This window comes from Anomalospiza imberbis, unplaced genomic scaffold, assembly GCF_031753505.1.
Source record: "Anomalospiza imberbis isolate Cuckoo-Finch-1a 21T00152 unplaced genomic scaffold, ASM3175350v1 scaffold_231, whole genome shotgun sequence".
Taxonomy (NCBI): Eukaryota; Metazoa; Chordata; class Aves; order Passeriformes; family Viduidae; genus Anomalospiza; species Anomalospiza imberbis.
The window spans coordinates 63,870-90,904 of NW_027099862.1; the positions used below are offsets into that span (position 1 = coordinate 63,870).

The window sequence follows — 27,035 nt, forward strand, 5'->3', positions numbered from 1 at the left end:
GGGGTGTAATTGTTTTTGCTGGGGGAGCATTTTCTAATCAGAGAATTAATTATTTTTCTGAGGGGGAATGTTTGCTTTTAGAGGAGTTCACTGTCCCTATGGAGGGTATGTCCCCATTTAGGGGGTCACCTCCTCACTTTTGGGGCAGCGTGCCATTTCTGGGGTACTCAGCGGTGGTGATGAGGGTGAGGGGGCTACAAGTACCAGCCATGGGCACAAGTGGCCCTGGATGGCCCTGGGTGGCTCTGAGGTGGCTCTGGGGGCTGCAGGTGGCTCTGGGGTGGCCCTGAGTGGCTTTGGGTGGCCCTGAGCCCACAGTATCCCCTCATGGGTGGTGACAGAGGAGGGTGGCTACGAGGCCTTCTGCAAGGACTGGGGTGGCCCTGGGTGGCTCTGGGGGCTGCAGGTGGCTCCGGGGTGGCCCTGGGTGGCTCTGGGGGCTGCAGGTGGCTCCGGGGTGGCCCTGGGTGGCTCTGGGGGCTGCAGGTGGCTCCGGGGTGGCCCTGGGTGGCTCTGGGTTGTCCCTGAGCCTGCAGTGTCCCCTCACACGTGGTGCTGGAGGAAGGTGGCTACGAGGCCATCTGCAAGGACTGGGGTGGCCCTGGGTGGCTCTGGGGGCTGCAGGTGGCTCCGGGGTGGCCCTGGGTGGCTCTGGGGGCTGCAGGTGGCTCCGGGGTGGCCCTGGGTGGCTCTGGGGTGTCCCTGAGCCTGCAGTGTCCCCTCACACGTGGTGCTGGAGGAAGGTGGCTACGAGGCCATCTGCAAGGACTGGGGGTGGCTCTGGGGTGTCCCTAGGTGGCTGTGGGTGACCCTGGGTGGCTCTGGGGTGTGGCTGTGTCCCCTCAGCGTCCCCTCACACGTGGTGCTGGAGGAAGGTGGCTACGAGGCCATCTGCAAGGACTGGGGGTGGCCCTGGGTAGCTCTGGGGTGGCTCTGGGTGGTTCTGTGTGGCTCTAGGTGGCTCTGGGTGGCCCTGGGTGGCCCTGGGATGTCCCTGAGCCCTCAGTGTCCCCTCACAGGTGGTGACAGGGGAAGGTGGCTACGAGGCCATCTGCAAGGACCAGCGGTGGTCCTGGGCAGCTCTGGGTGGAGGAAGGTGGCTCTAGGTGGCCCTGGGGTGTCCCTGAGCCCTCAGTGTCCCCTCACAGGTGGTGACAGGGGAAGGTGGCTACGAGGCCATCTGCAAGGACCAGCGGTGGTCCTGGGCGGCTCTGGGTGGAGGAGAAGGTGGCTCTAGGTGGCTCTGGGTGGCCCTGGGGTGTCCCTGAGCCCTCAGTGTCCCCTCACAGGTGGTGATGGAGGAGGGTGGCTACGAGGCCATCTGCAAGGACCAGCGGTGGGCACGGGTCGCTCTGAGGTGGCTCTGGGGTGGCCTTGGGTGGCTCTCGGTGGCTCTGGGGTGTCCCTGAGCCCTCAGTGTCCCCTCACAGGTGGTGATGGAGGAGGGTGGCTACGAGGCCATCTGCAAGGACCGGCGGTGGGCGCGGGTGGCCCAGCGCCTCTCGTACCCGTCGGGCAAGAACATCGGCTCGCTGCTGCGGGCGCACTACGAGCGCATCATCTACCCCTACGAGATGTACCAGTCTGGGGCCAACCTGGTGGTGAGCGCAGGGCTTTGGGGGGGCCCTGGGGGAGACCCCAGGCCACGCTGAGGGTCCCCCCCTCCCTCCAGCAGTGCCACGCGCGGCCCTTTGAGAGCGAGGAGAAGGACCGGGAGTACAAACCCCACAGCATCCCCCTGCGCCAGTCCGTGCAGCCCTCCAAGTTCAACAGCTACGGCCGGCGTGCCAAGCGCCTGCAGCAGGAGGTGGGCACCCCAAATCCCTCCCTGGGATCCCCAAATCCCTCCCTGGGATCCCCAAATCCCTCCCTGGGATCCCCCCTGACGCCGCTGTCCCGCAGCCCGAGCCCACAGAGGAGGACATCGAGAAGAACCCCGAGCTGAAGAAGCTGCAGATTTACGGGGCCGGGCCCAAAATGTTAGGGTTGGGGCTGGTGGCCAAGGATAAGACCCTGAGGAAGAAAGGTATTGGGGACCCCCCCTTCCCCCACCTCATGTGGGGGTGCAGGGGTTGTTGGGACCCCTTAAATTTTTCTGGGAACCTCTGCGTCTTTTTGGGATCTTTTTTGGTTTTTATTCTGGCACACCCCCGGAGTTCTTGCAGGAGCCTCTTTGCCCACAATTTGGGGTGTCTCCCAAATTCTTTTGGATTCTTCAGGGACTTTTCCCTTCCTGTTTCCTCTCTCTTTTGGGTCACGCCTCCCAGAGCTTCTGGGTACCTCTCCTCATATTTTTGGGGATGCCGTCCCACACCCACAGGTTTTATGGGATGTCTCCTTCTCAATTCTTCAGGAACCTTCTCTCCCCAGTTACTTACGGACAGATTTCTCCTTAGTGGGACAGACACCCCTCTCCCGGTCTTTAGGGACCCCTTTTCCCCCAGTTCTTCAGGGAACCCCTTCTCCTCCTCTTTTGCCCGCTCCCATTCTTTCGACACGCCCTCCCGTTTTTCAGATCCCTTTCCCTGGTTGTTCAATAACCCCACAATGGTTCAAAAACCTCCCAATAATTCAGAGCTCTCCCAGCTGTTCTGTAACCCCCTCCAACTGCTCAAGAACCTCCAGTGGTTCAGAGCTCCCCCGATTTTTCCGTAACACCCCAACCGTTCAGCGCTCCCCAATAATTCAGTAACCACCCCAATGATTCTGTAACCCCCCACAGGTTGAGTACCCCCCAATCTCTCAGTAACCCCCCAATGGTTCCATAGCCCCCAAAGGTTCAGCACCCCCTCATTGCTCAGTAACCCCCAATTGTTCTGTAACCCCCCAAACTCTCAGTAACCCCCAATTCTTCTGTAACCCCTCAATAGTTCAGTACTCCCCCAGTTGCTAAGTGGTTCAGAACCCCCCAAAGGTTCAATAACCCCCCCAGTCTCTCAGTACCCCCCATTATCCAGCACCCCCCAATCGCCCAGCACCCCCCAATTGTTCTGTAACCCCCCAATCTCCCAGTAACCCCCACCATGATCCAGCACCCCCCAAATCTCCCAGCACCCCCCAAATCTCCCAGTACCCCCCATGATCCAGCACCCCCCAACCTCCCAGTAACCTCCACCATGATCCAGCACCCCCCAAATCTCCCAGTACCCCCCATGATCCAGCACCCCCCAAATCTCCCAGCACCCCCCAAATCTCCCAGCACCCCCCAGTCTCCCAGTAACCCCCCATGATCCAGCACCCCCCAAATCTCCCAGCACCCCCCAACCTCCCAGTAACCCCCAATCTCCCATTAACCCCCCATGATCCAGCACCCCCCAATCTCCCAGTAACCCCCCATGATCCAGCACCCCCCAAATCTCCCAGTAACCCCCACCATGATCTAGCACCCCCCAAATCTCCCAGCAACCCCCAAATCTCCCAGCACCCCCCAATCTCCCATTAAGCCCCATGATCCAGCACCCCCCAAACCTCCCAGTAACCCCCCAAATCTCCCAGTAACCCCCCAAATCTCCCAGCACCCCCCAACCTCCTAGTAACCCCCAGTCTCCCATTAACCCCCCATGATCCAGCACCCCCCAACCTCCCAGTAACCCCCCATGATCCAGCACCCCCCAAATCTCCCAGCCCCCTCCTCAATCTCCCAGTAACCCCCCATGATCCAGCACCCCCCAGCTTCCCAGCCCCCCCCAGTCTCCCAGTAACCCCCATTTCCCCCCTCCCCACAGACAAGGATGGCCCCGAGTGCCCCCCCACGGTGGTGGTGAAGGAGGAGCCGGCGGGGGAGCCCCGGGGCTCCCCGGTGCCGCCGGGGGCGCGGGACGGGCGGGACGAGCTGCGCCACAGCCCCGAGCCCTGCACCAAGATGACCATGAGGCTGCGCCGCAGCCACAGCAACAGCCAGTTCGTGAGTAGGGCTCTCCTGGGCTGGGGTGGGACTCCCCCCCAGACCCCCAAATCCCCACCCCAAAATCCCCCTTTCCCTCCCCCCAGGTGGATTCCTACGTGTGCCGGATCTGCTCGCGGGGTGACGAGGACGACAAGCTGCTGCTGTGCGACGGCTGCGATGACAACTACCACATCTTCTGCCTGCTGCCCCCCCTGCCCGAGATCCCCAAGGGCATCTGGCGCTGCCCCAAATGCGTCATGGCGGTGAGGGGCACGTGGGGACACCCCCTGGGCTCCCCCCGCTGTGGGTCACATCCCAGCTGTGGGGCTGGGAACCCCCCCTTGTGTGGTGTCCTGTGCTGTGAGGGGGTTGGGGTTCCTCTGGTCTGTGGGATGGGGGCTCCTAAATCCCATCCAGATTTGTCTGTGGGGCTGGGACCCCCATCTATGGGGTTAGGGACCCCCTGATCTGTGGGGTTGGGACCCCCATCTATGGGGTTAGAGACCCCCTGATCTGTGGGGTTGGGACCCCTATCTATGGGGTTAGGGACCCCCTGATCTGTGGGGCTGGGACCCCCCATCTATGGGGTTAGGGACCCCCTGATCTGTGGGGTTGGGACCAGACCCCCCTTGTGTGGTGTCCTGGCTTTCAGGGGGGTTTGGGTTCCGCTGATCTGTGGGATGGGGGCTCCCAAATCCCATCCAGATTTGTCTGTGGGGCTGGGACCCCCATCTATGGGGCTAGAGACCCCCTGATCTGTGGGGTTGGGACCCCCATCTATGGGGTTAGAGACCCCCTGATCTGTGGGGTTGGGACCCCCATCTATGGGGTTAGGGACCCCCTGATCTGTGGGGTTGGGACCCCCATCTATGGGGTTAGGGACCCCCTGACCTGTGGGGTTGGGACCAGACCCCCCTTGTGTGGTGTCCTGGCTTTCAGGGGGGTTTGGGTTCCGCTGATCTGTGGGATGGGGGCTCCCAAATCCCATCCAGTTCTGTCTGTGGGGCTGAGACCCCCATCTATGGGGTTAGAGACCCCCTGAGGTGCTTTCTGTAGGGTACCCCAAGTGTGAAGTTGTCCCCAGTGACCCCTCCCAGTGTCCCCAAGCCCCCTGACTCCTCCCAGTGTCCCCAGTGACCCCTCCCCGTGTCCCCAAGCCCCCTGACCCCCCGGTGTCCCCAGTGACCCCTCCCAGTGTCCCCAAGCCCCCTGACCCCTCCCAGTGTCACCAAGCCCCCTGACCCTTCCCGGTGTCCCCAGTGACCCCTTCCCGGTGTCCCCAAGCCCCCTGACCCCTCCTGGTGTCCCCAAGCCCCCTGACCCCCCCAGTGACCCCTCCCGGTGTCCCCAAGCCCCCTGACCCCCCTGGTGTCCCCCCAGGAGTGCAAGCGGCCCCCGGAGGCGTTTGGCTTCGAGCAGGCCACGCGGGAGTACACCCTGCAGAGCTTCGGCGAGATGGCCGACGCCTTCAAGGCCGACTACTTCAACATGCCCGTCCACGTGAGCCCCCCAAAACCCCCCCTCACCCCCCAAAACCTGCCTGGACCCCCCAAACCTCCCCCCCAGGTTCCCCTGAACCCCCCAGATCTCTCTCACTTGAGTGAGATGGGTGATGCCTTCAAGGCTGACTACTTCAATGTGCTCGTCCATGTGAGCCCCCCCAAAACCTGCCTGGGTCCCCCCAAACCCCCCCGGACCCCTAAAACCGCCCTGGACCCCCCAAAACCCCCCCAGGTTCCCCTGAGCCCCCCAGACCTCCCTCACTTCAGTGAGGCGGGTGACACCTTCAAGGCCGACTAGTTCAACATGCCCGTCCATGTGGGCCCCCCAAACCCCCCCCAAAACGTCTCCAAAACCCTTCAAAACGCCCCAAAATCCCTTCCCCTGTCCCCGCTGAAGCCCCCTGCCCACAGATGGTGCCCGCAGAGCTGGAGGAAGAGTTCTGGCGCCTGGTGAACAATTTCCAAATCTCACCCAAAACCCCCCCCAAAATGCCTCCAAATCCGTCCAAAATGCCCCCAAACCCTTCCCCTGCCCCCTGAAGCCCCCTGCCCACAGATGGTGCCCACAGAGCTGGAGGAAGAGATCTGGCATCTCGTGAACAATCTCCAAATCTCACCGAAAATCCCCCAAAATGTCCCCAAATCCCCCCAAAATGCCCCCAAATCAGTCCAAAATGCCCCCAAACCCTTCCCCTGCCCCCCTTGAAGCCCCCTGCCCGCAGATGGTGCCCACAGAGCTGGTGGAGAAGGAGTTCTGGTGAACAGCCTCCAAATCCCACCCAAAAACCCCCGTAAAATGCCCCCAAACCCTTCCCCTGCCCTCCTGAAGCCCCCTGCCCGCAGATGGTGCCCACAGAGCTGGAGGAAGAGATCTGGCACCTGGTGAACAATCTCCAAAACCCCCCCCAGAGTGTCTCCAAAACCCCCCAAAATGCCCCCAAATCCGTCCAAAATGCCCCCAAACCCTTCCCCTGCCCCCTGAAGCCCCCTGCCCACAGATGGTGCCCACAGAGCTGGAGGAAGAGATCTGGCATCTCGTGAACAATCTCCAAATCTCACCCAAAATCCCCCAAAATGTCCCCAAATCCCCCCAAAATGCCCCCAAAACCCCCCAAAATGTCTCCAGTTCCTTTCCCTGCCGCCCCTGAAGCCCCCTGCCCGCAGATGGTGCCCACGGAGCTGGGCGCCTGGTGAACAGTTTCCAAATCTCACCCAAAATGTCCCAAAATGCCCCCAAATCTGTCCAAAATGCCCCCAAACCCTTCCCCTGCCCCCCCTGAAGCCCCCTGCCCACAGATGGTGCCCACGGAGCTGGTGGAGAAGGAGTTCTGGCGCCTGGTGAACAGCATCGAGGAGGACGTGACCGTGGAGTACGGCGCCGACATCCACTCCAAGGAGTTCGGCTCCGGCTTCCCCGTGCGCGACGGCAAACGGCGCCTGTCCCCCGAGGAGGAGGTGGGACAGGGCGTTGTCACCTGCCAGGGACATTGGCACCTCCCTCGGGGCACTGCCAGGGACATTGGCACCTCCTCCTGGGGCACTGCCACGCGGCAGGGTGACGCGGTGGCCCCTGTCCCCATGAGGAGTGACTCAGTGTCCCCTGGTCCTGTGGGGGGTGACCCAGCGTCCCCTGTCCCCATTGGGGGTGACCCAGCGTCCCCTGTCCCCACTGGGGGTGTTCCAGTGTCCCCTGTCCCCACTGGGGGTGACCCAGTGTCCCTGTCCCCATTGGGAATGACCCTGTGTCCTCTTGTCCCCACTGGGGGTGACCCAGTGTCCCTGTCCCCATTGGGAGTGACCCAGTGTCCTCTTGTCACCATTGGGAGTGACCCAGTGTCCTCTTGTCACCATTGGGGGTGACCCAGTGTCCCCTGTCCCCACTGGGGGTGATCCAGTGTCCCTGTCCCCATGAGGAGTGACCCAGTGTCCCTGTCCCCACTGGGGGTGACCCAGTGTCCCTGTCCCCACTGGGGCTGATCCAGTGTCCCCTGTCCCCACTGGGGGTGACCCAGTGTCCCTGTCCCCACTGGGGGTGACCCAGTGTCCCTGTCCCCATGAGGAGTGACCCAGTGCCCCTGTCCCCACTGGGGGTGACCCAGTGTCCCCTGTCCCCACTGGGGGTGTTCCAGTGTCCCCTGTCCCCACTGGGGGTGATCCAGTGTCCCTGTCCCCATGAGGAGTGACCCAGTGTCCCTGTCCCCACTGGGGGTGACCCAGTGTCCCTGTCCCCACTGGGGCTGATCCAGTGTCCCCTGTCCCCACTGGGGGTGACCCAGTGTCCCCTGTCCCCATTGGGGGTGACCCAGTGTCCTCTTGTCCCCACTGGGGCTGATCCAGTGTCCCCTGTCCGCACTGGGGGTGTTCCAGTGTCCCCTGTCCCCATGGGGGTGATCCAGTGTCCCTGTCCCCATGAGGAGTGACCCAGTGTCCCTGTCCCCACTGGGGGTGACCCAGTGTCCCTGTCCCCACTGGGGCTGATCCAGTGTCCCCTGTCCCTACTGGGGGTGACCCAGTGTCCCCTGTCCCCACTGGGGGTGTTCCAGTGTCCCCTGTCCCCACTGGGGGTGTTCCAGTGTCCCCTGTCCCCACTGGGGGTGACCCAGTGTCCCTGTCCCCATTGGGAATGACCCAGTGTCCTCTTGTCCCCATGGGGGTGATCCAGTGTCCTCTGTCCCCATGAGGAGTGACCCAGTGTCTTTGTCCCCATTGGGAGTGACCCAGTGTCCCTGTCCCCACTGGTGGTGTTCCAGTGTCCCTGTCCCCATTGGGGGTGACCCAGTGTCCCTGTCCCCACTGGTGGTGTTCCAGCGTCCCCTGTCCCCATTGGGGGTGACCCAGTGTCCCCTGTCCCCATTGGGGGTGACCCAGTGTCCCTGTCCCCACTGGAGGTGTTCCAGCATCCCCTGTCCCCACTTTGGGTGACCTGGTGTCCTCTTGTCCCCCTTGGGGGGGTGATCCGGTGCTCCCTGTCCCTTGTGGTGTCCCTGTCCCCACTGGGGGGTGATGCCATGCCCCTGTCCCCTGTGGTGATGGCATTCCCATTGTCCCCACAATGAGGGTGCTGGTGTCCCTCAGTGTCCCTGTCCCCATGGCGGGGCAATGCCGTGTCCCGGTGCCAGGGTGATGCCGTCCCCACTGTCCTCAGTGTCCCTGTCCCCATGGGGTGGCAGTGCCCTGTCCCCATGCCCAGATGACGCCATCCCCTCAGTGTCCCTGTCCCCATGGGGCGGCAGTGCCCCGTGCCCGGGTGACGCCATCCCCTCAGTGTCCCTGTCCCCATGGGGCGGCAGTGCCCCGTCCCCATGCCCAGGTGACGCCATCCCCTCAGTGTCCCTGTCCCCATGGGGCGGCAGTGCCCCCGTGCCCGGGGTGACGCCATCCCCTCAGTGTCCCTGTCCCCATGGGGTGGCAGCGCCCTGTCCCCATGCCCAGATGACACCGTCCCCTCAGTGTCCCTGTCCCCATGGTGGGGCAGTGCCCCGTCCCTGTGCCCGGGTGACGCTGTCCCCTCAGTGTCCCTGTCCCCATGGGGCGGCAGTGCCCCGTGCCCGGGGTGACACCATCCCCTCAGTGTCCCTGTCCCCATGGGGTGGCAGCGCCCTGTCCCCGTGCCCGGGGTGACACCATCCCCTCAGTGTCCCTGTCCCCATGGGGCGGCAGTGCCCCGTCCCCGTGCCCGGGTGACGCCGTCCCCGCTGTCCCCAGGAGTACGCGGGCAGCGGCTGGAACCTGAACGTGATGCCGGTGCTGCAGCAGTCGGTGCTGTGCCACATCAACGCCGACATCTCGGGCATGAAGGTGCCCTGGCTCTACGTGGGCATGGTGTTCTCGGCCTTCTGCTGGCACATCGAGGACCACTGGAGCTACTCCATCAACTACCTCCACTGGTGGGCACTGGGGGGGTGTCTGGGGGTGATTTTGGGGTGTTTAGGGGGCCAGGGGGGGCGACTTTGGGGTGTTTGGGTGGCACTTGGTGGGCTAGGTGATTGACTTTGGGGTGTTTGGGGGCTAGGGGAGGATTTTGGGGTGTTTGGGGGGCCAAAGGGGCGACTTTGGGGTGTTTTGGGTGGCATTTGGGGGCTAGGGGAGCAACTTTGGGGTGTTTAGGGGGACAGGGGAGCAACTTTGGGGTGTCTTGGGGGCTTAGAGCGGTGACTTTTGGGGGGTTTGGGTGGCCAAGGGAACGACTTTGGGGTATTTGGGGGGCTAGGGGAGTGACTTCGGGGTGTTTAGGGGGACAGGGGAGCGACTTTGGGGTATTTGGGGGGCCAGGAGCGTGACTTTGGGGTATTTGGGGGGCTAGGGGAGTGACTTTGGGGTGTTTGGGGGTCCAGAGGGGCGACTTTGGGGTATTGGGGGGGCTAGGGGAGTGACTTTGGGGTGTTTGGGTGGCATTTGCGTGCCCAGAGGGTGATTCTGGGTACCCAGGGAGGTGATTTTGGGGTGTTTGTGTGGCCAGGAGGAACATTTTTGGGGTGCCCCATCCCCAGGGGCAACCCCAAGATGTGGTACGGGGTGGGATGATGAGGTTTTGGGGTGGATCAGGAGGGTTTTGGGGTGGAATAAGGAGGGGTTTGGGGTGGGATCAGGAGGTTTTTAGGGTGGGTCAGGAGGTTTTTATTGTGGGATCAGGAGGTTTTTAGGGTGGAATCTCAGGAGGTTTTTAGGGTGGAATCTCAGGAGGATTTTAGGGTGGGATCAGGAGGTTTTTGGGGTGGGTCAGGAGGATTTTAGGGTGGGATCAGGAGGTTTTTAGGGTGGATCAGGAGGTTTTTAGGGTGGGATCAGGAGGTTTTTAGGGTGGAATCTCAGGAGGTTTTTAGGGTGGGATCAGGAGGTTTTTAGGGTGGGATCAGGAGGTTTTTAGGGTGGAATCTCAGGAGGTTTTTAGGGTGGGATCAGGAGGTTTTTAGGGTGGGATCAGGAGGTTTTTAGGGTGGGATCAGGAGGTTTTTAGGGTGGAATCTCAGGAGGTTTTTAGGGTGGAATCGGGAGGATTTTGGGGTGGGATCAGGTTTTTAGGGTGGGATCAGGAGGTTTTTAGGGTGGGATCAGGAGGTTTTTAGGGTGGAATCTCAGGAGGTTTTTTAGGGTGGGATCAGGAGGTTTTTAGGGTGGATCAGGAGGTTTTTTAGGGTGGATCGGGACGTTTTTGGGGTGTCCCATCCCCAGGGGCGAGCCCAAGATGTGGTACGGGATGGGATGAAGAGGATTTTGGGGTGGGATCAGGAGGTTTTTAGGGTGGGATCAGGAGGTTTTTAGGGTGGGATCAGGAGGTTTTTAGGGTGGGATCAGGAGGTTTTTTAGGGTGGGATCAGGAGGTTTTTAGGGTGGGATCAGAAGGTTTTTAGGGTGGGATGAGAAGGTTTTTAGGGTGGGATCAGGAGGTTTTTAGGGTGGATCAGGACGTTTTTGGGGTGTCCCATCCCCAGGGGCGAGCCCAAGACGTGGTACGGGGTCCCGTCGTTCGCGGCCGAGCACCTGGAGGAGGTGATGAAGAAGCTGACGCCGGAGCTGTTCGAGAGCCAGCCCGACCTCCTGCACCAGCTCGTCACCCTCATGAACCCCAACACCCTGATGGCCCACGGCGTCCCCGTGAGTTGGGGGTGTCCCCCGGCCCCCCTGGGCCTTGTCCCAGCCTGCTGAGCCCAGGTGTGAGCCCAGGTGTGTCCCCAGGTGGTCCGGACCAACCAATGCGCCGGCGAGTTCGTCATCACCTTCCCCCGCGCCTACCACAGCGGCTTCAACCAGGGCTACAACTTTGCCGAGGCTGTCAACTTCTGCACGGCCGACTGGGTGAGCTCTGGGGGCTCCAAAATACCCGGGGGGGGCCAGGAAATGTACCTGGAGGGGCAGAAAATGTACCCAGGGGGACAGAAAAATATGCCTGGGGGGCAGATGATACACCTGGGAGGGGAGGAAAATGTAGCTAGGGGGGAAGAAAATGTACCTGTGAGGGGGAGAAAATGTACCTGGGGGGCAGGAAATATACCTAAGGGGTAGAAAATATACCTGTGAGGGGAGAAAATGTACCTAAGGGGTAGAAAATGTAGCTAGGGGGGAAGAAAATGTACCTGTGAGGGGAGAAAATGTACCTAAGGGGTGGAAAATGTACCTGTGAGAGGAGAAAATGTACCTGGGATGGCAGGAAATATACCTAGGGGGGTAGAAAATATACCTGGGAGGGGAGAAAAATATACCTGGGGGGCAGGAAATGTACTTGGGGAGGCAGGAAATATACCTAGGAGGGAGAAAATATACCTAGGGAGGAAGAAAATATACCTGGGAGGGGGGGAAAATGTACTTAGGGGGGCCAAAAATATACCTGGGGGGCAGGAAATATACTTGGGGGGGGCAGAAAACATACCTAGGGGGGTAGAAAATATACCTGGAAGGGGAGAAAATGTAGTTAGGGGGCTAAAAAATATACCTAGGGGGGTAGAAGATATACCTGGGAGGGGGGAAAATGTACTTGGCAGGGGCAGAAAATACCTGGGGGTACAGAAAGTACCTGGGGGGGGGCACAGAATATCCAGGGGGATACAAAAAAATAAAAGAAAAAAAACTGGAGGAGTGGAAAAAAACCCAAAAATTTCAAGGGGAACAATAAAATCTGCAAAGAAAGGAACCAAAAAAGGCCTGAAGGGAACCCCCAGAAACTCCAGGCTGTGTTGAGGGGTACAGGGTTTGGGGTCCCCCAGCTTTGGGGGTGCCCAGCTCTGTTCAGGGCTGTGTTTAGGGGGTTCCCAGCTTTGGGGGGTCAGCACTGGGAGTACCAGGGCTGTTTTTAGGGTTCCCCCCAGATTTTGGGGATCCCCTGACCCCCTGCCCCCTCCCATCCCTTTCAGCTCCCCGTGAGCATCGAGCACAGCCCAGTTCAGGGGTGTGGGGTGGCTCAGCACTGGGGGCACCCCACTGAGTTCAGGGCTGTGTTTAGGGGTTCCCCCCAGATTTTGGGGATCCCCATGACCCCCCCAATCCCCTGCAGCTCCCCGCGAGCAGGCAGTGCATCGAGCACTGCCCAGTTCAGGGACTCGGTTCCCAGTTTGAGGGTTCCCAGTTTGAGGGCTCAGCCCAGCCGGGTTCAGGGCTGTGTTTAGGGGTTCCCCCCAGATTTTGGGGATCCCCATGACCCCCCCAATCCCCTGCAGCTCCTGGCAGGCAGTGCATCGAGCACTGCCCAGTTCAGGGACTCAGTTCCCAGTTTGAGGGTTCCCAGTTTGAGGGTTCCCAGTTTGAGGGCTCAGCCCATCCGGGTTCAGGGCTGTGTTTAGGGGTTCCCCCCAGATTTTGGGGATCCCCCTGACCCCCCAATCCCCTGCAGCTCCCCGCGAGCAGGCAGTGCATCGAGCACTGCCCAGTTCAGGGACTCACTTCCCAGTTTGAGGTTCCCAGTTTGAGTGTTCCCAGTTTGAGGGTTCCCAGTTTGAGGGCTCAGCCCAGCCTCGTTCAGGGCTGTGTTTAGGGTTCCCCCCAGATTTTGGGGATCCCCATGACCCCCCAATCCCCTGCAGCTCCCGGCAGGCAGTGCATCGAGCACTGCCCAGTTCAGGGGTATGGGGTGGCTCAGCACTGAGGGCACCCCACTGTGTTCAGGGCTGTGTTTAGGGGTTCCCCCCAGATTTTGGGGATCCCCCTGACCCCCCAATCTCCTGCAACTCCCGGCAGGCAGGCAGTGCATCGAGCACTGCCCAGTTTGAGGGTTCCCAGTTTGAGGGTTCCCAGTTTGAGGGCTCAGCCCAGCCGCGTTCAGGGCTGTGTTTAGGGGTTCCCCCCAGATTTTGGGGATCCCCCTGACCCCCCAATCCCCTGCAGCTCCCGGCGGGCAGGCAGTGCATCGAGCACTACCGCCGCCTGCGCCGTTACTGCGTCTTCTCGCACGAGGAGCTGATCTGCAAGATGGCAGCGAGCCCCGAGAAGCTGGACCTGAACCTGGCGGCCGCCGTGCACAAGGAGATGTTCGTGCTCGTGCAGGAGGAGCGCAAGCTGCGCAAGGCCCTGCTGGAGAAGGTGGGGGGCACCCCCAAAAATGGGGGGGGTGGGGGGCGCGCCCCGAGAGATGGAGGGGTGGGGTGGGGAGGGGGGAGTTGCAAGGGGGTGGTTGCGTCACGCTCAAGGGGTGATGGAGGGGTTGGGGCGCCCCAGAAGCTCTGGAGAGGGGTGAGGGGTGTGTTTGTGCCACCCTTAGGGGGATTGGGGGTGCTGGGGGCACCCCAAAAGCTCTGGAGAGCGGTGAGGGGTGTGTTTGTGCCTCATTCAGGGGTTATGGGGTACTGGGGGCACCCCAAAAGCTCTGGGGAAGGGGTGAGGGTTTTGTTTGTGCCACCTTTAGGGTGTTATGGGGGATTGGGGGTGCTGGGGGCACCCCAAAAGCTTTGGGGAAGGGGTGAGGGTTTTGTTTGTGCCACCTTTAGGGTGTTATGGGGGATTGGGGGTGCTGGGGGCACCCCAAAAGCTCTGGAGAGGGGTGAGGGTTGTGTTTGTGCCTCATTCAGGGGTTATGGGGGACTGGGGGCACCCCAAAAGCTCTGGGGAAGGGGTGAGGGGTGTGTTTGTGCCACCCTTAGGGGGATTGGGGGTGCTGGGGGCACCCCAAAAGCTCTGGGGAAGGGGTGAGGGTTGTGTTTGTGCCACCCTTAGGGGGATTGGGGGTGCTGGGGGCACCCCAAAAGCTCTGGAGAGGGGTGAGGGGTGTGTTTGCGCCTCCTTCAGGGGGTTATGGGGGGATGAGGGCACCCCAAAAGTTCTGAGGAGGGGGTGAGGGTTGTGTTTGTGCCACCTTTAGGGTGTTATGGGGGATTGGGGGTGCTGGGGGCACCCCAGAAGCTCTGGGGAAGGGTGTGAGGGGTTTGTTTGGTCCCTCAGGGGGTTGTTGGGGTGTTAGGGGCACCCCAAAAGCTCTGGGGAGGGTGAGGGTCGTGTTTGTGTCACCCTTAGGGGTTTATGGGGGTGTTAGGGGCACCCCAAAAGTTCTGGAGAGGGGTGAGGGTTGTGTTTGTGCCTCATTCAGGGGTTATAGGGGTGTTAGGGCACCCCAAAAGCTCTGGGGAAGGGGTGATGGTTTTGTTTGTGCCACCTTTAGGGGGTTATGGGGGATTAGGGCACCCCCTAAAAGTTCTGGGGAAGGGGTGAGGGTTTTGTTTGTGCCACCTTTAGGGGGTTATGGGGGGATTAGGGCACCCCCTAAAAGCTCTGGGGAAGGGGTGAGGGGTTTTGTTTGTGCCTCCTTTAGGGTGTTATGGGGGATTGGGGGTGCTGGGGCACCCCAAAAGCTCTGGGGTGGGGGTGAGGGTTGTGTTTGTGCCACCCATAAGGGGGGTGTTAGGAGCACCCCAAAAGTTCTGGGGATGGAGAGAGGGTTGTGTTTGGTCCCTCAGGGGGTTATGGGGGTGTTAGGGCACCCCAAAAGTTCTGAAGAAGGGGTGAGGGTTGTGTTTGTGTCACCCTTAGGGGTTTATGGGGGGTGTTAGGGGCACCCCAAAAGCTCTGAGGAAGGGATGAGAGTTGCATTTGTGCCACCCTCAGGGGGTTATGGGGGATTAGGGGGTGCTGGGGTGCACCCCAAAATCTCCATGGTGGGGGGTGTCTGATGTGCATTTTTTGGCCCCCCCCCTGAGTTTCACAGAGGCAGAGCAGGAATGCTGGGGGGGATCTGACAGATATTTTTTTCTAGTCAGGGGATCAGGAAGGGATTGGGGGTTGCTGGGGGGCACCCCAAAATCTCCGTGGGGGGGGTCTGATGTGCATTTTTTGGCCCCCCCTGAGTTTCACAGAGGCAGAGCAGGGAATGCTGGGGGGGGATCTGACAGAATTTTTATTCCAGTCAGGGGATCAGGAAGGGATTGGGGGTGCTGGGGGCACCCCAAAATCTCCATTGGTGGGGGTCTGATGTGCATTTTTTGGCCTCCCCTGAGTTTCACAGAGGCAGAGCAGGAATGCTGGGGGGGGATCTGACAGAATTTTTATTCCAGTCAGGGGATCAGGAAGGGATTGGGGGTGCTGGGGGCACCCAAAATCTCCGTGGGGGGGGTCTGATGTGCATTTTTTGGCCCCCCCCAGGGCATCACGGAGGCGGAGCGCGAGGCCTTCGAGCTGCTGCCCGACGACGAGCGGCAGTGTGACAAGTGCAAGACCACGTGTTTCCTGTCAGCCCTGGCCTGCTACGACTGTCCCCAGGGCCTCGTCTGCCTCTACCACATGGACGACCTCTGCAAGTGCCCCCGCAGCAAGCAGTACCTCAGGTGGGGGGGCAGGGGGGCTTGGGGGGGGCTGGGACAGGGGTTTGGGGGGTTTTGAATGGGGTTTGAATGGGGTTTGGGGGGATTTGAATGGGGTTTGGGGGGGTTTGAATGGGGTTTGGGGCGTGGGAGAGGGGGTTTGGGGGGTTTGAATGGGGTTTGGGGGGTGGGAGAGGGGTTTGGGGGTGTTTGAATGGGGTTTGGGGGGGTGAGAGAGGGGGTTTGGGGGGTTTGAATGGGGTTTGGGGGGCTGGGAGAGGGGGTGGTTGGGGGGTTTGAATGGGGTTTGGGGGGGGTATTGAATGGGGTTTGGGGGGGTTTGACTGGGGTTTGGGGGGGTGAGAGAGGGGGGTTGGGGGGGTTTTGAATGGGGTTTGGGGGGGTTTGAATGGGGTTTGGGGGGTGGGAGAGGGGTTTGGGGGGTTTGAATGGGGGTTTGGGGGGGCTTGAATGGGGTTTGGGGGGGCTTGAATGGGGTTTGTGGGGGTTTGAATGGGGATTTGGGGGGTGGGAGAGGGGGTTGAGGGGTGGGAAAGGGGTTTAAGGGGGTTTGAATGGGGTTTGGGGGGGCTGGGAGAGGGGGTTGGGGGGTTTGAATGGGTTTGGGGGGGTTTGAATGGGGTTTGGGGGGGTTTGTCTGGGGTTTGGGGGGGTGAGAGAGGGGGTTTGGGGGGTTTGAATGCGTTTGGGGGGGCTGGGAGAGGGGTTTTGGTGGGCTTGGACAGGGGTTTGGGGGGCTGGGATGGGGTTTGGGGGGGCTGGGAGATGGGTTTGGGGTGTTGGGATGGGGTTTGGGGTGTTGGGATGGGGTTTGGGGGGCTGGGAGGTGGGTTTGGGGGGCTGGGAGATGGGTTTGGGATGTTGGGATGGGGTTTGGGGTGTTGGGATGGGATTTGGGGGGCTGGGAGATGGGTTTGGGGTGTTGGGATGGGGTTTGGGGGGCTGGGGTACCCTATAACGGGATGTGGAGATGTTTCAGGGGGGCTGGAGGTCTCAGTGGTTCCCTGGAAAGGGACTTGGGGACAGTTTTGGGGAGGCTGGGGACCTGGATGTGCCCTTGGGGGGGATATGGGGCTGGTTTGGGGGGGTCTGTGAGATTTGGGATGGGGTTTGGGGGATGGGGACCTGGATGTGCCCTTGGGGGTGGTTTGGGGGGGGTCTGTGAGATTGGGATGGGGTTTGGGGGCTGGGGGACCTGGATGTTCCCTTGGGGGTGGTTTGGGGGGGTCTGTGAGATTTGGGATGGGGTTTGGGGGGCTGGGGACCTGGATGTTCCCTTGGGGGTGGTTGGGGGGGGTCTGTGAGATTTCGGGTGGGTTTTGGGGCCCTTGTTGTGACCTTGGGGACACACATGGAGTTGAGCTGGGGGGTCTGTGGGTCCTGGCGTGACCCTGGATGAAGTCCTGCTAGTGATTTGGGGGTGCTGAAGATCTCGGGGGTGCCCCTGGCGTGGGGTGGGGGGGACACAGCCACAACCTGGGGTCTCCTCTGCCAAGCTGGGGCATCTCTCTACCCCCCACCACCACCCGGAATCCACCCCCCCATACCCCATGAGCTCAGTCTGGGGGTCCTGTTTGTACCTTTTTGGGGGGGGGTCGTGGGTGCACGGGGGGGCTCCCAGTGACCCCCCAGTGCCCCCCAGGTACCGCTACACCCTGGACGAGCTGCCGGCCATGCTGCACAAGCTCAAGGTGCGCGCCGAGTCCTTCGACACCTGGGCCAACAAGGTGCGCATCGCCCTCGAGGTGGAGGACGGCCGCAAGCGCAGTGAGTGGGGGTCCCGGGGAGGGGGGGGCGTGGGCGTGGGGTGGGTTTTGGGGGTCTCTGAAGTGAGGCTTGGGGGCTCAGAGCTCAGCCCTGACCCCCCTGGCTGTGCCCGGCCAGCGCTGGATGGAGCTGCGGGCGCTGGAGTCGGAGGCGAGGGAGCGCAAGTTCCCCGAGAACGAGCTGCTGCACCGCCTCAAGGGCTGCCTGGGCCAGGGCCGAGCGCTGCGTGTCCGAGGCCCTGGGGGCTCATCAGCTCCCAGGAGACCGGGGTGAGTGTCCCCTGAGTGTCCCCAGCTGTCCCCTGAGTGTCCCCAGCAGCTCAGTGTCACCATCGTGGGGCACTCTCCATGTGTGTACTCTCCATGTGTGTCCAGCCCGAGTCTCAACGTACTCGGTTTGCTGTCCCTGTTGTGCTTCTCTGTGTCCCTGTCCTGTCCCCTGTGGGTCCTGGACACTTCCGTGTCCCTGTCCTGTCCCCTGTGGGTGCTGGACACTTCCATGTCCCTGTCCTGTCCCCTGTGGGTCCTGGACACTTCCATGTCCCTGTCCTGTCCCCTGTGGGTCCTGGACACTTCCATGTCCCTGTCCTGTCCCCTGTGGGTCCTGAACACTTCCATGTCCCTGTCCTGTCCCCTGTGGGTGCTGGACACTTCCATGTCCCTGTCCTGTCCCCTGTCCATCCTGGATACTTCCGTGTCCCTGTCCTGTCCCCTGTGGGTCCTGGACACTTCCATGTCCCTGTCCTGTCCCCTGTCCATCCTGGACACTCCTGTGTCCCTGTCCTGTCCCCTGTCCATCCTGGACACTCCTGTGTCCCTGTCCTGTCCCCTGTCCATCCTGGACACTCCTGTGTCCCTGTCCTGTCCCCTGTGGGTCCTGGACACTTCCGTGTCCCTGTCCTGTCCCCTGTGGGTCCTGGACACTTCCGTGTCCCTGTCCTGTCCCCTGTGGGTGCTGGACACTTCCGTGTCCCTGTCCTGTCCCCTGTGGGTCCTGGACACTTCCATGTCCCTGTCCTGTCCCCTGTGGGTCCTGGACACTTCCATGTCCCTGTCCTGTCCCCTGTGGGTCCTGGACACTTCCATGTCCCTGTCCTGTCCCCTGTGGGTCCTGGACACTTCCATGTCCCTGTCCTGTCCCCTGTCCATCCTGGACACTTCCATGTCCCTGTCCTGTCCCCTGTGGGTCCTGGACACTTCCGTGTCCCTGTCCTGTCCCCTGTGGGTCCTGGACACTTCTGTGTCCCTGTCCTGTCCCTAGGGACACTGGACACCTTCGAGTCCCCATTCTGTTTCCTGTAGACCTTCCATAAGTCCCCATGTCCCCATCCCCTCCCTGTCCCAGCAGTGCCGCTGTCCCCTCCCTGTCCCCTCCCTGTCCCAGCAGTGCTGCTGTCCCCACAGGGTCCCTTTCCCCTCCATGTCCCCTCCCTGTCCCAGCAGTGCCGCTGACCCCTCCTTGTCCCCATGTCCCTGCAGGGTCCCTGTCCCTTCCTTGTCCCAGCAGTGCTGCTGTCCCCTCCCTGTCCCCTCGGTGTCCCAGCAGTGCTGCTGTCCCCGCAGGGTCCCTTTCCCCTCCATGTCCCCTCCCTGTCCCCTCCCTGTCCCAGCAGTGCTGCTGTCCCCGCAGGGTCCCTGCGCCGGCGCTGACGGTGGAGGAGCTGCGGGCGTTCCTGGAGCAGATGAACCAACTGCCCTGTGTCATGCACCAGATCGGGGACGTGCAGGTGGGTCACATGGTGTCCCTTGGTGTCACTTGGTGTCACACGCTGTCCCAGGGGTGTCCCACAGTGTCCCAGAGGTGTCCCCTGCATGTCCCAGGGGTGTCCCACAGTGTCCTGGGGGTGTCACACGGTGTCCTGGCGGTGCCCCCTGCATGTCCCAGAAATGTCACACAGTGTCCCAGGGGTGTCACATGCTGTCCCAGGGGTGTCCCTGCATATCCTGGGGGTGTCACACGCTGTCCCAGGGGTGTCCCACAGTGTCCTGGGGGTGTCACACGGTGTCCTGGCGGTGCCCCCTGCGTGTCCCAGAAATGTCACACAGTGTCCCAGGGGTGTCATACGCTGTCCCAGGGGTGTCCCACAGTGTCCTGGGGATGTCCCTGCATGCCCCAGGGGTGTCCCACAGTGTCCCGGGGGTGTCACACGGTGTCCCAGTGGTGTCCTGCAGTGTCCTGGGGGTGCCCCTGTGGTGTCCCACGATGTCCCAGCGGTGTCACCCAGTGTCCTAGGAGTGTCACCCAGTGTCCCTGCGGTGTCCCCCCCGTGTCCCATGGCTGTCCCTGACCCCGTGTCCCCGCGCAGGCGCTACTGGAGCGGGTGGAAGCGTTCCAGGCGGAGGCGCGGGCGGCGCTGGACGTGCCCCCCCCGGGCCCGGGGGCTCTGCAGGAGCTGCTGGAGCGGGGGGGCCCGCCTGGGCGTCGAGGTGCCCGAGGGCCGGCGGCTGGAGCGGCAGCTGGCCCAGGCCGCGTGGCTGGAGGAGGTGACGGCCACCCTGCGCTCCCCCCCGTGCCCGCGTGCCCCTGCCCGTCATGCGCGGCCTCATCCAGGCCGGCCGCACCGTGGCCCCCAGCCCCCGCCGTGGACGTGGCCATGGCCGAGCTGCAGGAGCTGCTGACCATCGCCCAGCGCTGGGAGGAGAAGGCTCAGATGTGCCTGGAGGCCAGGTCAGGGGGAGGGACCCCTCCCCAGGGGGAGGTGGGGGGCTGGGGCTGCAGCCTGTGTCCCCTGGGTGGGGACAGAAAGGGGCTGGGGGCTGCCCCTCATGTGTCTGTGTGGGAAATAAAGGGGCTGGGGGCTGCCCATCTTGGCTTTGGGGGGATAGAAAGGGGCTGGGGGCTCCAGCACATGGCTTAAAGGGGCTGGGGGCTGCCTCTCGTGTCTCTCAAGGGGTTCTAAAGGGTCTGGGGGCTGCCCTTCGTGTTATAAAGGGTCTGGGGGCTGCCCCTCGTGTCTCTCAAGAGTTCTAAAGGGTCTGGGGGCTGCCCCTCGTGTCTCTCAAGGGTTCTAAAGGGTCTGGGGGTTACAGCACATGGCTTTAAAGGGTCTGGGGGCTGCCCCTTCTGTGTCTATGTGAGAAATAAAGGGGCTGGGGGCTTCCACTCGTGTGTCTGTGTGGGAAATAAAGGGGCTGGGGGCTGCTCCCCACGTGCCCAGGAAGGGATAAAGGGGCTGGGGGTGACTCTGTGGGGAGGGGCATGAAGGTTTGGGGTTCAGCGACTCCTCAGAGGTTCCTGCCCTGGGTCTGGGGGTGTCGGGGGGGTCTCGGGGTCTCTGGCTCTGACCCCCCGCCGCAGGCAGAAGCACCCCCCGGCCACGCTGGCCGCCATCATCAAGGAGGCCGAGAACATCCCGGCGCTGCTGCCCAACATCCAGGCCCTGAAGGAGGCCCTGGGCAAGGCCCGCGCCTGGATCGCCGACGTTGAGGAGATCCAGGTGGGCTCTGCACCCCCACCACCGCCCGGGGGGCTTGGGACCCCCTGGGACCCCTCACTGCACCCCCCTGAGCGCCTGGGCTGTCCCCTTGGTCATCCTCGTGTCCTTGTCCTGTCCCCGTGGACAGTGGACACCGCTGTGTCCCATCCTGCCCCCCCTGGACACCTCCATGTCCCTGTCCCCATGGATCCTGGACATTGCACTTCCTTGTCCTGTCCCCGTGGACAGTGGACACCGCTGTGTCCCATCCTGCCCCCCCTGGACACCTCCATGTCCCCATGGACACTGGGACACCTCCATGTCCCTGTCCCCATGGATCCTGGACATTGCACTTCCTTGTCCTGTCCCCATGGACAGTGGACACCCCTGTGTCCCCGTCCTGTCCCCATGGACCCTGATACTTCTGTGTCCTTGTCACGGGCCCTGGACACTCCTGTGTCCCCATCCTGTCCCCCCTGGACACCTCCATGTCCTTGTCCCCATGGACCTCCCATCTGCCACCATGTCCCCATCGCATCCCGTCCCTGCCACTGTGACCCCTTCCCTGTCACCATGACCCCACCAAGACCCCATTCCTGTCACCATGTCCCCATCCTGTCCCATCCCTGTCACTGCCACCATGACCCCATCGAGGCCCCATTCCTGACCCTGCCACCATGTCCCCCATCCCTGTCCCATTCCTGTCACTGCCACCATGTCCCCATCCCTGTCACCTCCTGTCCCATTCCTGTCACTGCCACCATGTCCCCATCCCTGTCCCATTCCTGTCACTGCCACCATGTCCCCATCCCTGTCACCTCCTGTCCCATTCCTGTCACTGCCACCATGTCCCCATCCCTGTCCCTGCCATGTCCCTGCCAGAGTGACCCCATCCCTGTCCCTGCCACCATGTCCCCATCCCTGTCCCGTTCCTGTCCCTGCCATGTCCCTGCTACTGTGACCCCATCCCTGTCCCTGCCACCGTGTCCCCATCCCTGTCCCCATCCTGTCCCGTTCCTGTCCCTGCCACCATGTCCCCATCCCTGTCCCATTCCTGTCACTGCCACCATGTCCCCATCCCTGTCCCATCCCTGTCCCTGCCATGTCCCTGCTACTGTGACCCCATCCCTGTTCCTGTCACCATGTCCCCACCAAGACCCCATTCCTGTCCCTGCCACCATGTCCCCATCCTGTTCCATCCCTGTCCCCATCCTGTCCCGTTCCTGTCCCTGTCACCATGACCCCACCAAGACCCCATCCCTGTCCCTGCCACCGTGTCCCCATCCCTGTCCCCATCCTGTCCCGTTCCTGTCCCTGCCACTGTGTCCCCATCCCTGTCCCATCCCTGTCCCTGTCACCATGACCCCACCAAGACCCCACCCTGTCCCTCCCACATCCCCATCCACCCCCACGTCCCGCTCTCACCCCATTCCTGTCCCCACGTGTCCCCACGCCACCCCACCTGACCCCGTGCCCCCCCAGAACGGTGACCACTACCCGTGCCTGGACGACCTGGAGGGGCTGGTGGCCGTGGGCCGGGACTTGCCGGTGCGGCTGGAGGAGCTGCGGCAGCTCGAGGTGCAGGTGGGCACCGCGCACTCCTGGCGGGACAAGGCCTCCCGCACCTTCCTCAAGAAGAACTCCTGCTACACCCTGCTCGAGGTGGGTCTGGGGGGGCTCTGGGGTGTTGGGGGGGGGTCCTGGCAGGGCGCTGACCCCCCCTCGGTGTCCCCCAGGTGCTGTGTCCCTGCGCCGACGCCGGCTCGGACAGCAGCAAGAGGCTCAAGTGGCGGCAGGAGCCGGGGCTGTACCGGCTGGACGCCGAGAGCTTGGGGCTGTCGGCGCAGGACCTGCGGGACCCCGGTGCTGTGGTGAGGAGTGGGGGCTGTGGGGGGCACCCCGGGACCCCCAGCGCTGGCACCTCTCCTGTCCCTGCTGTCCCCACCCCAGGATTGGGGTGTTTGGAGCATCCGACCTCGATTCCTGTCACTGCTCACGTTCCTTATTCTCCCTAGATTGTGGGGTTTGGGGGCTTGGGGATGGGGCACCCACATCCCCCCAGTCTCTGTCATCTCTGTCCCCTCTCACCCCTCTGCTGTCCCCCAGATCATGGCATTCATGGGTTTGGGGTGACCCCCAACTCTATCAGCTCTCACCCCCCTGCTCTCCTCCCCCCACCCAGATTTTGGCATTCAAGGGTTTGGGGTGGGGGGCACCCACATTTCCCCAATCCCTGTCCCCTCTCACCCCCCTGCTCTCCCCAAATCATGGCTTTCGAGGGTTTGGGGTGGGGGGCACCCACATTTCCCCAATCCCTGTCCCCTCTCACCCCCCTGCTCTCCCCAAATCATGGATTTCGAGGGTTTGGGGTGGGGGGCACCCACATTTCCCCAATCCCTGTCCCCTCTCACCCCCCTGCTCTCCCCAAATCATGGCTTTCGAGGGTTTGGGGTGGGGGACACCCACATTTCCCCAATCCCTGTCCCCTTTCACCCCCACCCCACTCTCCTCCCCCCCCCAGATTTTGGCATTCAAGGGTTTGGGGTGGGGGGCACCCACATTTCCCCAATCCCTGTCCCCTCTCACCCCCTTCTCTCCCTCCCCCAGATCGTGGCGTTCAAGGAGGGCGAGCAGAAGGAGAAGGAGGGCATGCTGCGGCTCCGCCACGCCAACGCCCAGAAAGCCGCGCCACCTCTGCCAGGCCCGGGGCCGCCATCCTGCGTGTGCGGGCAACCGGCGGGGCCGGGCATGCTGCAGTGCCAGCTCTGCCGGGACTGGTTCCACGGCTCCTGCGTGGCCTGGCCCCCGCCTGGGCGCCCAGAAGCCCTCGCCGGCCTGGTGGGAGTGGGACGCGCCCAAGTTCCTGTGCCCGCTGTGCCAGCGCTCGCGGCGGCCGCGCCTCGAGACCATCCTGGCGCTGCTGGTGGCCCTGCAGAAGCTGCCGGTGCGGTTGCCCGAAGGCGAGGCCCTGCAGTGCCTCACCGAGCGGGCCATCACCTGGCAGGACCGTGCCCGCCAGCTCCTGGCGTCCCCCGAGGTGGCCGGGCCCCTGGAGCGCCTGGCGGCCCTGCGGCACCGCCTGCACGGGGACAGCGACGGCGCCCTGCGCGAGGCCAGCCGCAACGAGCAGACCAAGGTGGGCATCGGGGGGGCTTGGGGGGAATTACGGAGGTTTTGGGGGGAATTTGTGGGGTTTTGGGGGAAATCACAGGGTTTTGGGGGGAATTACAGGGGTTTTGGGGGAATTTGTGGGGGTTTCGGGGGGAATTTGGGGTGTCGGGGCCCTGTGTAAGACCAGCTGCAATGAGCAGACCAAGGTGGGCACTGGGGGCTCTGGGGGGAATTACGGAGGTTTTTGGGGGAAATCACAGGGTTTTGGGGGGAATTACAGGGGTTTTGGGGGAATTTGTGGGGGTTTTGGGGAGATTTGGGGGGAATTTGAGGTGTTAGGGTCCTGCGCGAGGCCAGCCGCAACGAGCAGACGAAGGTGGGCATCGGGGGGGCTTGGGGGGAATTACGGAGGTTTTGGGGGAATTACAGGGTTTTGGGGGGAATTACAGGGGTTTTGGGGAAATTTGTGGGGGTTTTGGGGAGATTTGGGGGGAATTTGAGGTGTTAGGGTCCTGCGTGAGGCCAGCCGCAACGAGCAGACCAAGGTGGGCATCGGGGGGGGCTTGGGGGGAATTACGGGGGTTTTGGGGGGAATTTGTGGGGTTTTGGGGGAAATCACAGGGTTTTGGGGGGAATTACAGGGGTTTTGGGGGAATTTGTGGGGGTTTTGGGGAGATTTGGGGGGAATTTGAGGTGTTAGGGTCCTGCGCGAGGCCAGCCGCAACGAGCAGACACAGGTGGCTATCGGGGAGTTCTGGGGGGAATTATGGGGGTTTTGGGGGAATTTGTGGGGGTTTGAGGGGAATTTGTGGGGGTTTTGGGGAGATTTGGCGGGAATTTGGGGTGTCAGGGCCCTGTGTGAGACCAGCTGCCATGAGCAGACCAAGGTGTCGGAATTGGGGGATTTAGTGGGAATTATGGGGGCTTTGGGGGAATTTGTTGGGGTTTGGGGGGAATTACAGGGGGTTTGGGGGAATTTGTTGGGGATTTTGGGGAGCTTTGGGGGGAATTCGGGGTGTCAGGGCACTGCGCGAAGCCGGCCGCAACAAGCAGGGGATTTAGGGCGAATTATGGGGGTTTGGGGGGAATTTGGGGTGTCAAACCCCTGTGCGAGGCCAGCCACAACGAGCAGACTAAGGTGGAAGGGTCTAGGGGGCAGTGGGGAGGTGTGGGGCAGGTTTTGGGGTTATGGGGTGGTTTTGGGGCTGGGGGAGGCTGAGCCCCCCCCCAGAACGCCTTCCCTCCGTCCCCCCCCAGGTGTCGGTGGAGAACGGGGACGCCCCCAGCCCAGAGAAGAACGGGCCCCTGCCCTCGGGTGAGTGGGATCGGGGACCCGCTGGGATCCAGCAGATCCCACGGGGGAGGGACAGAGGGATCCGGGGATCCCCCGGATCCCTGGTGGGCTCGGCAGGGGCTGGGGGTTCCTGTGGATCTCTGGGGGTTCCTGCAGTGGCCCCATGTCCCTGTGGTGTCCCCTCAGTGTCCCCGCAGGGCTGGAGGTGCTGAGCGCACCCTGTGTCCCCATGTTCCCGTGTCCCTGTGGTGTCCCCACTGTGTCCCCATGTCCCTGTGATGTCCCCATGATGTCCCCATGGTGTCTCCTCAGAGCTGGAGGTGCTGAGCACAGCGCTGCTGGGGCTGGAACCTCTGTGTCCCCATGTCCCTGTGGTGTCCCCATGGTGTCCCCATGGTATCCCCATATCCCCATGATGTCCCCACGATGTCCCCACGCCCCTGTGGTGTCCCCATGGTGTCCCCATGTCCCTGTGGTGTCCCCATGGTGTCCCCACGATGTCCCCATGGTGTCCCCATGCCCCTGTGGTGTCCCCATGGTGTCCCCATGTCCCTGTGGTGTCGATGTCCCTGTGGTGTCCCCATGTCCCTGTGGTGTCGATGTCCCCATGGTGTCCCCATGTCCCTGTGGTGTCCCCTTGGTGTCCCCATGCCCCTGTGGTGTCCCCACGATGTCCCCACGTCCCTGTGGTGTCCCCACGATGTCCCCGTGGTGTCTCCATGCCCCTGTGGTTTTCCCATGGTGTCTCCATGTCCCTGTGGTGCCCCCACGATGTCCCCATGTTGTCCCCATATCCCCATGGTGTCCCCACGATGTCCCCGTGGTGTCCCCACGATGTCCCCACGGTGTCCCCATGTCCCTGTGGTGTCCCCATGGTGTCCCCATGTCCCTGTGGTGTCCCCACGATGTCCCCATGTTGTCCCCATATCCCCATGGTGTCCCCACGATGTCCCCATGGTATCCCCACGATGTCCCCACGGTGTCTCCCTGTCCCTGTGGTGTCCCCACGATGTCCCCATGGTGTCCCCATGTCCCCGTGGTGTCCCCACGATGTCCCCGTGGTGTCCCCATGCCCCTGTGGTGTCCCCACGATGTCCCCGTGGTGTCCCCATGCCCCTGTGGTGTCCCCACGATGTCCCCACGTCCCTGTGGTGTCCCCACGATGTCCCCACGATGTCCCCACGTCCCTGTGGTGTCCCCACGATGGTCCCCACGTCCCTGTGGTGTCCCCACGATGTCCCCACATCCCTGTGGTGTCCCCACGATGTCCCCGTGGTGTCCCCGCAGAGCTGGAGGCGCTGAGCGCGGCGCTGCCGCGGCTGCAGGGGCCGGTGCTGGAGCTGGCCGAGGGCACGCGGCGGCCGCTGGAGGAGCTGATGATGGAGGGGGACCTGCTGGAGGTGACGCTGGACGAGGCCCAGAGCATCTGGCGGCTGCTGCAGGCCACGCGCCCGCCCCCGCTGGCCCTGTTCCGCCTGCTGCTTGAGGTACGGGCACCCCAAAACTGCCCGGGGGACCCCGAACCTCCCTGGGGTACAGAACACACCCCAAAACTGCCCGGGGGACCCCGAACCTCCCTGGGGTACAGAACACATCCCCAAACCTCCCTGGGGTACAGAACACACCCCAAAACTGCCCAGGGGACCCCGAACCTCCCTGGGGTACAGAACATCCCCAAAACTGCCCGGGGGACCCCAAACCTCCCTGAGATACGGAACACACCCCAAAACTGTCCGGGGGACCCCAAACCTCCCTGGGGTACAGAACACACCCCCAAAACCTCACTGGGATACGGAACATCCCCAAAACCTCCCTGGAGACC

The 27,035-nt window shown here is 62.6% G+C and overlaps 1 protein-coding gene across 1 annotated transcript in view; it reads left to right on the top strand.

Annotated features, from left to right (window-relative positions):
* The first annotated feature begins 1,295 nt into the window (after nt 1-1,295).
* LOC137466493 (lysine-specific demethylase 5C-like) overlaps nt 1,296-27,035 on the top strand; it is a 30,122-nt gene continuing 4,382 nt past the window's right edge. The window contains 28 exon segments of the mRNA XM_068178221.1: nt 1,296-1,336; nt 1,418-1,601; nt 1,673-1,807; nt 1,903-2,026; nt 3,726-3,904; nt 3,991-4,149; nt 5,267-5,386; nt 6,685-6,843; nt 9,094-9,275; nt 10,821-10,983; nt 11,065-11,184; nt 13,204-13,398; nt 15,448-15,629; nt 17,269-17,393; nt 17,482-17,609; nt 17,612-17,662; nt 19,006-19,119; nt 19,699-19,797; nt 19,799-19,891; nt 19,893-19,967; nt 19,969-20,060; nt 20,691-20,829; nt 22,291-22,470; nt 22,545-22,679; nt 23,416-23,612; nt 23,614-23,944; nt 25,177-25,234; nt 26,501-26,700. Coding sequence (XP_068034322.1) covers nt 1,296-1,336; nt 1,418-1,601; nt 1,673-1,807; nt 1,903-2,026; nt 3,726-3,904; nt 3,991-4,149; nt 5,267-5,386; nt 6,685-6,843; nt 9,094-9,275; nt 10,821-10,983; nt 11,065-11,184; nt 13,204-13,398; nt 15,448-15,629; nt 17,269-17,393; nt 17,482-17,609; nt 17,612-17,662; nt 19,006-19,119; nt 19,699-19,797; nt 19,799-19,891; nt 19,893-19,967; nt 19,969-20,060; nt 20,691-20,829; nt 22,291-22,470; nt 22,545-22,679; nt 23,416-23,612; nt 23,614-23,944; nt 25,177-25,234; nt 26,501-26,700 — 3,960 coding nt within the window.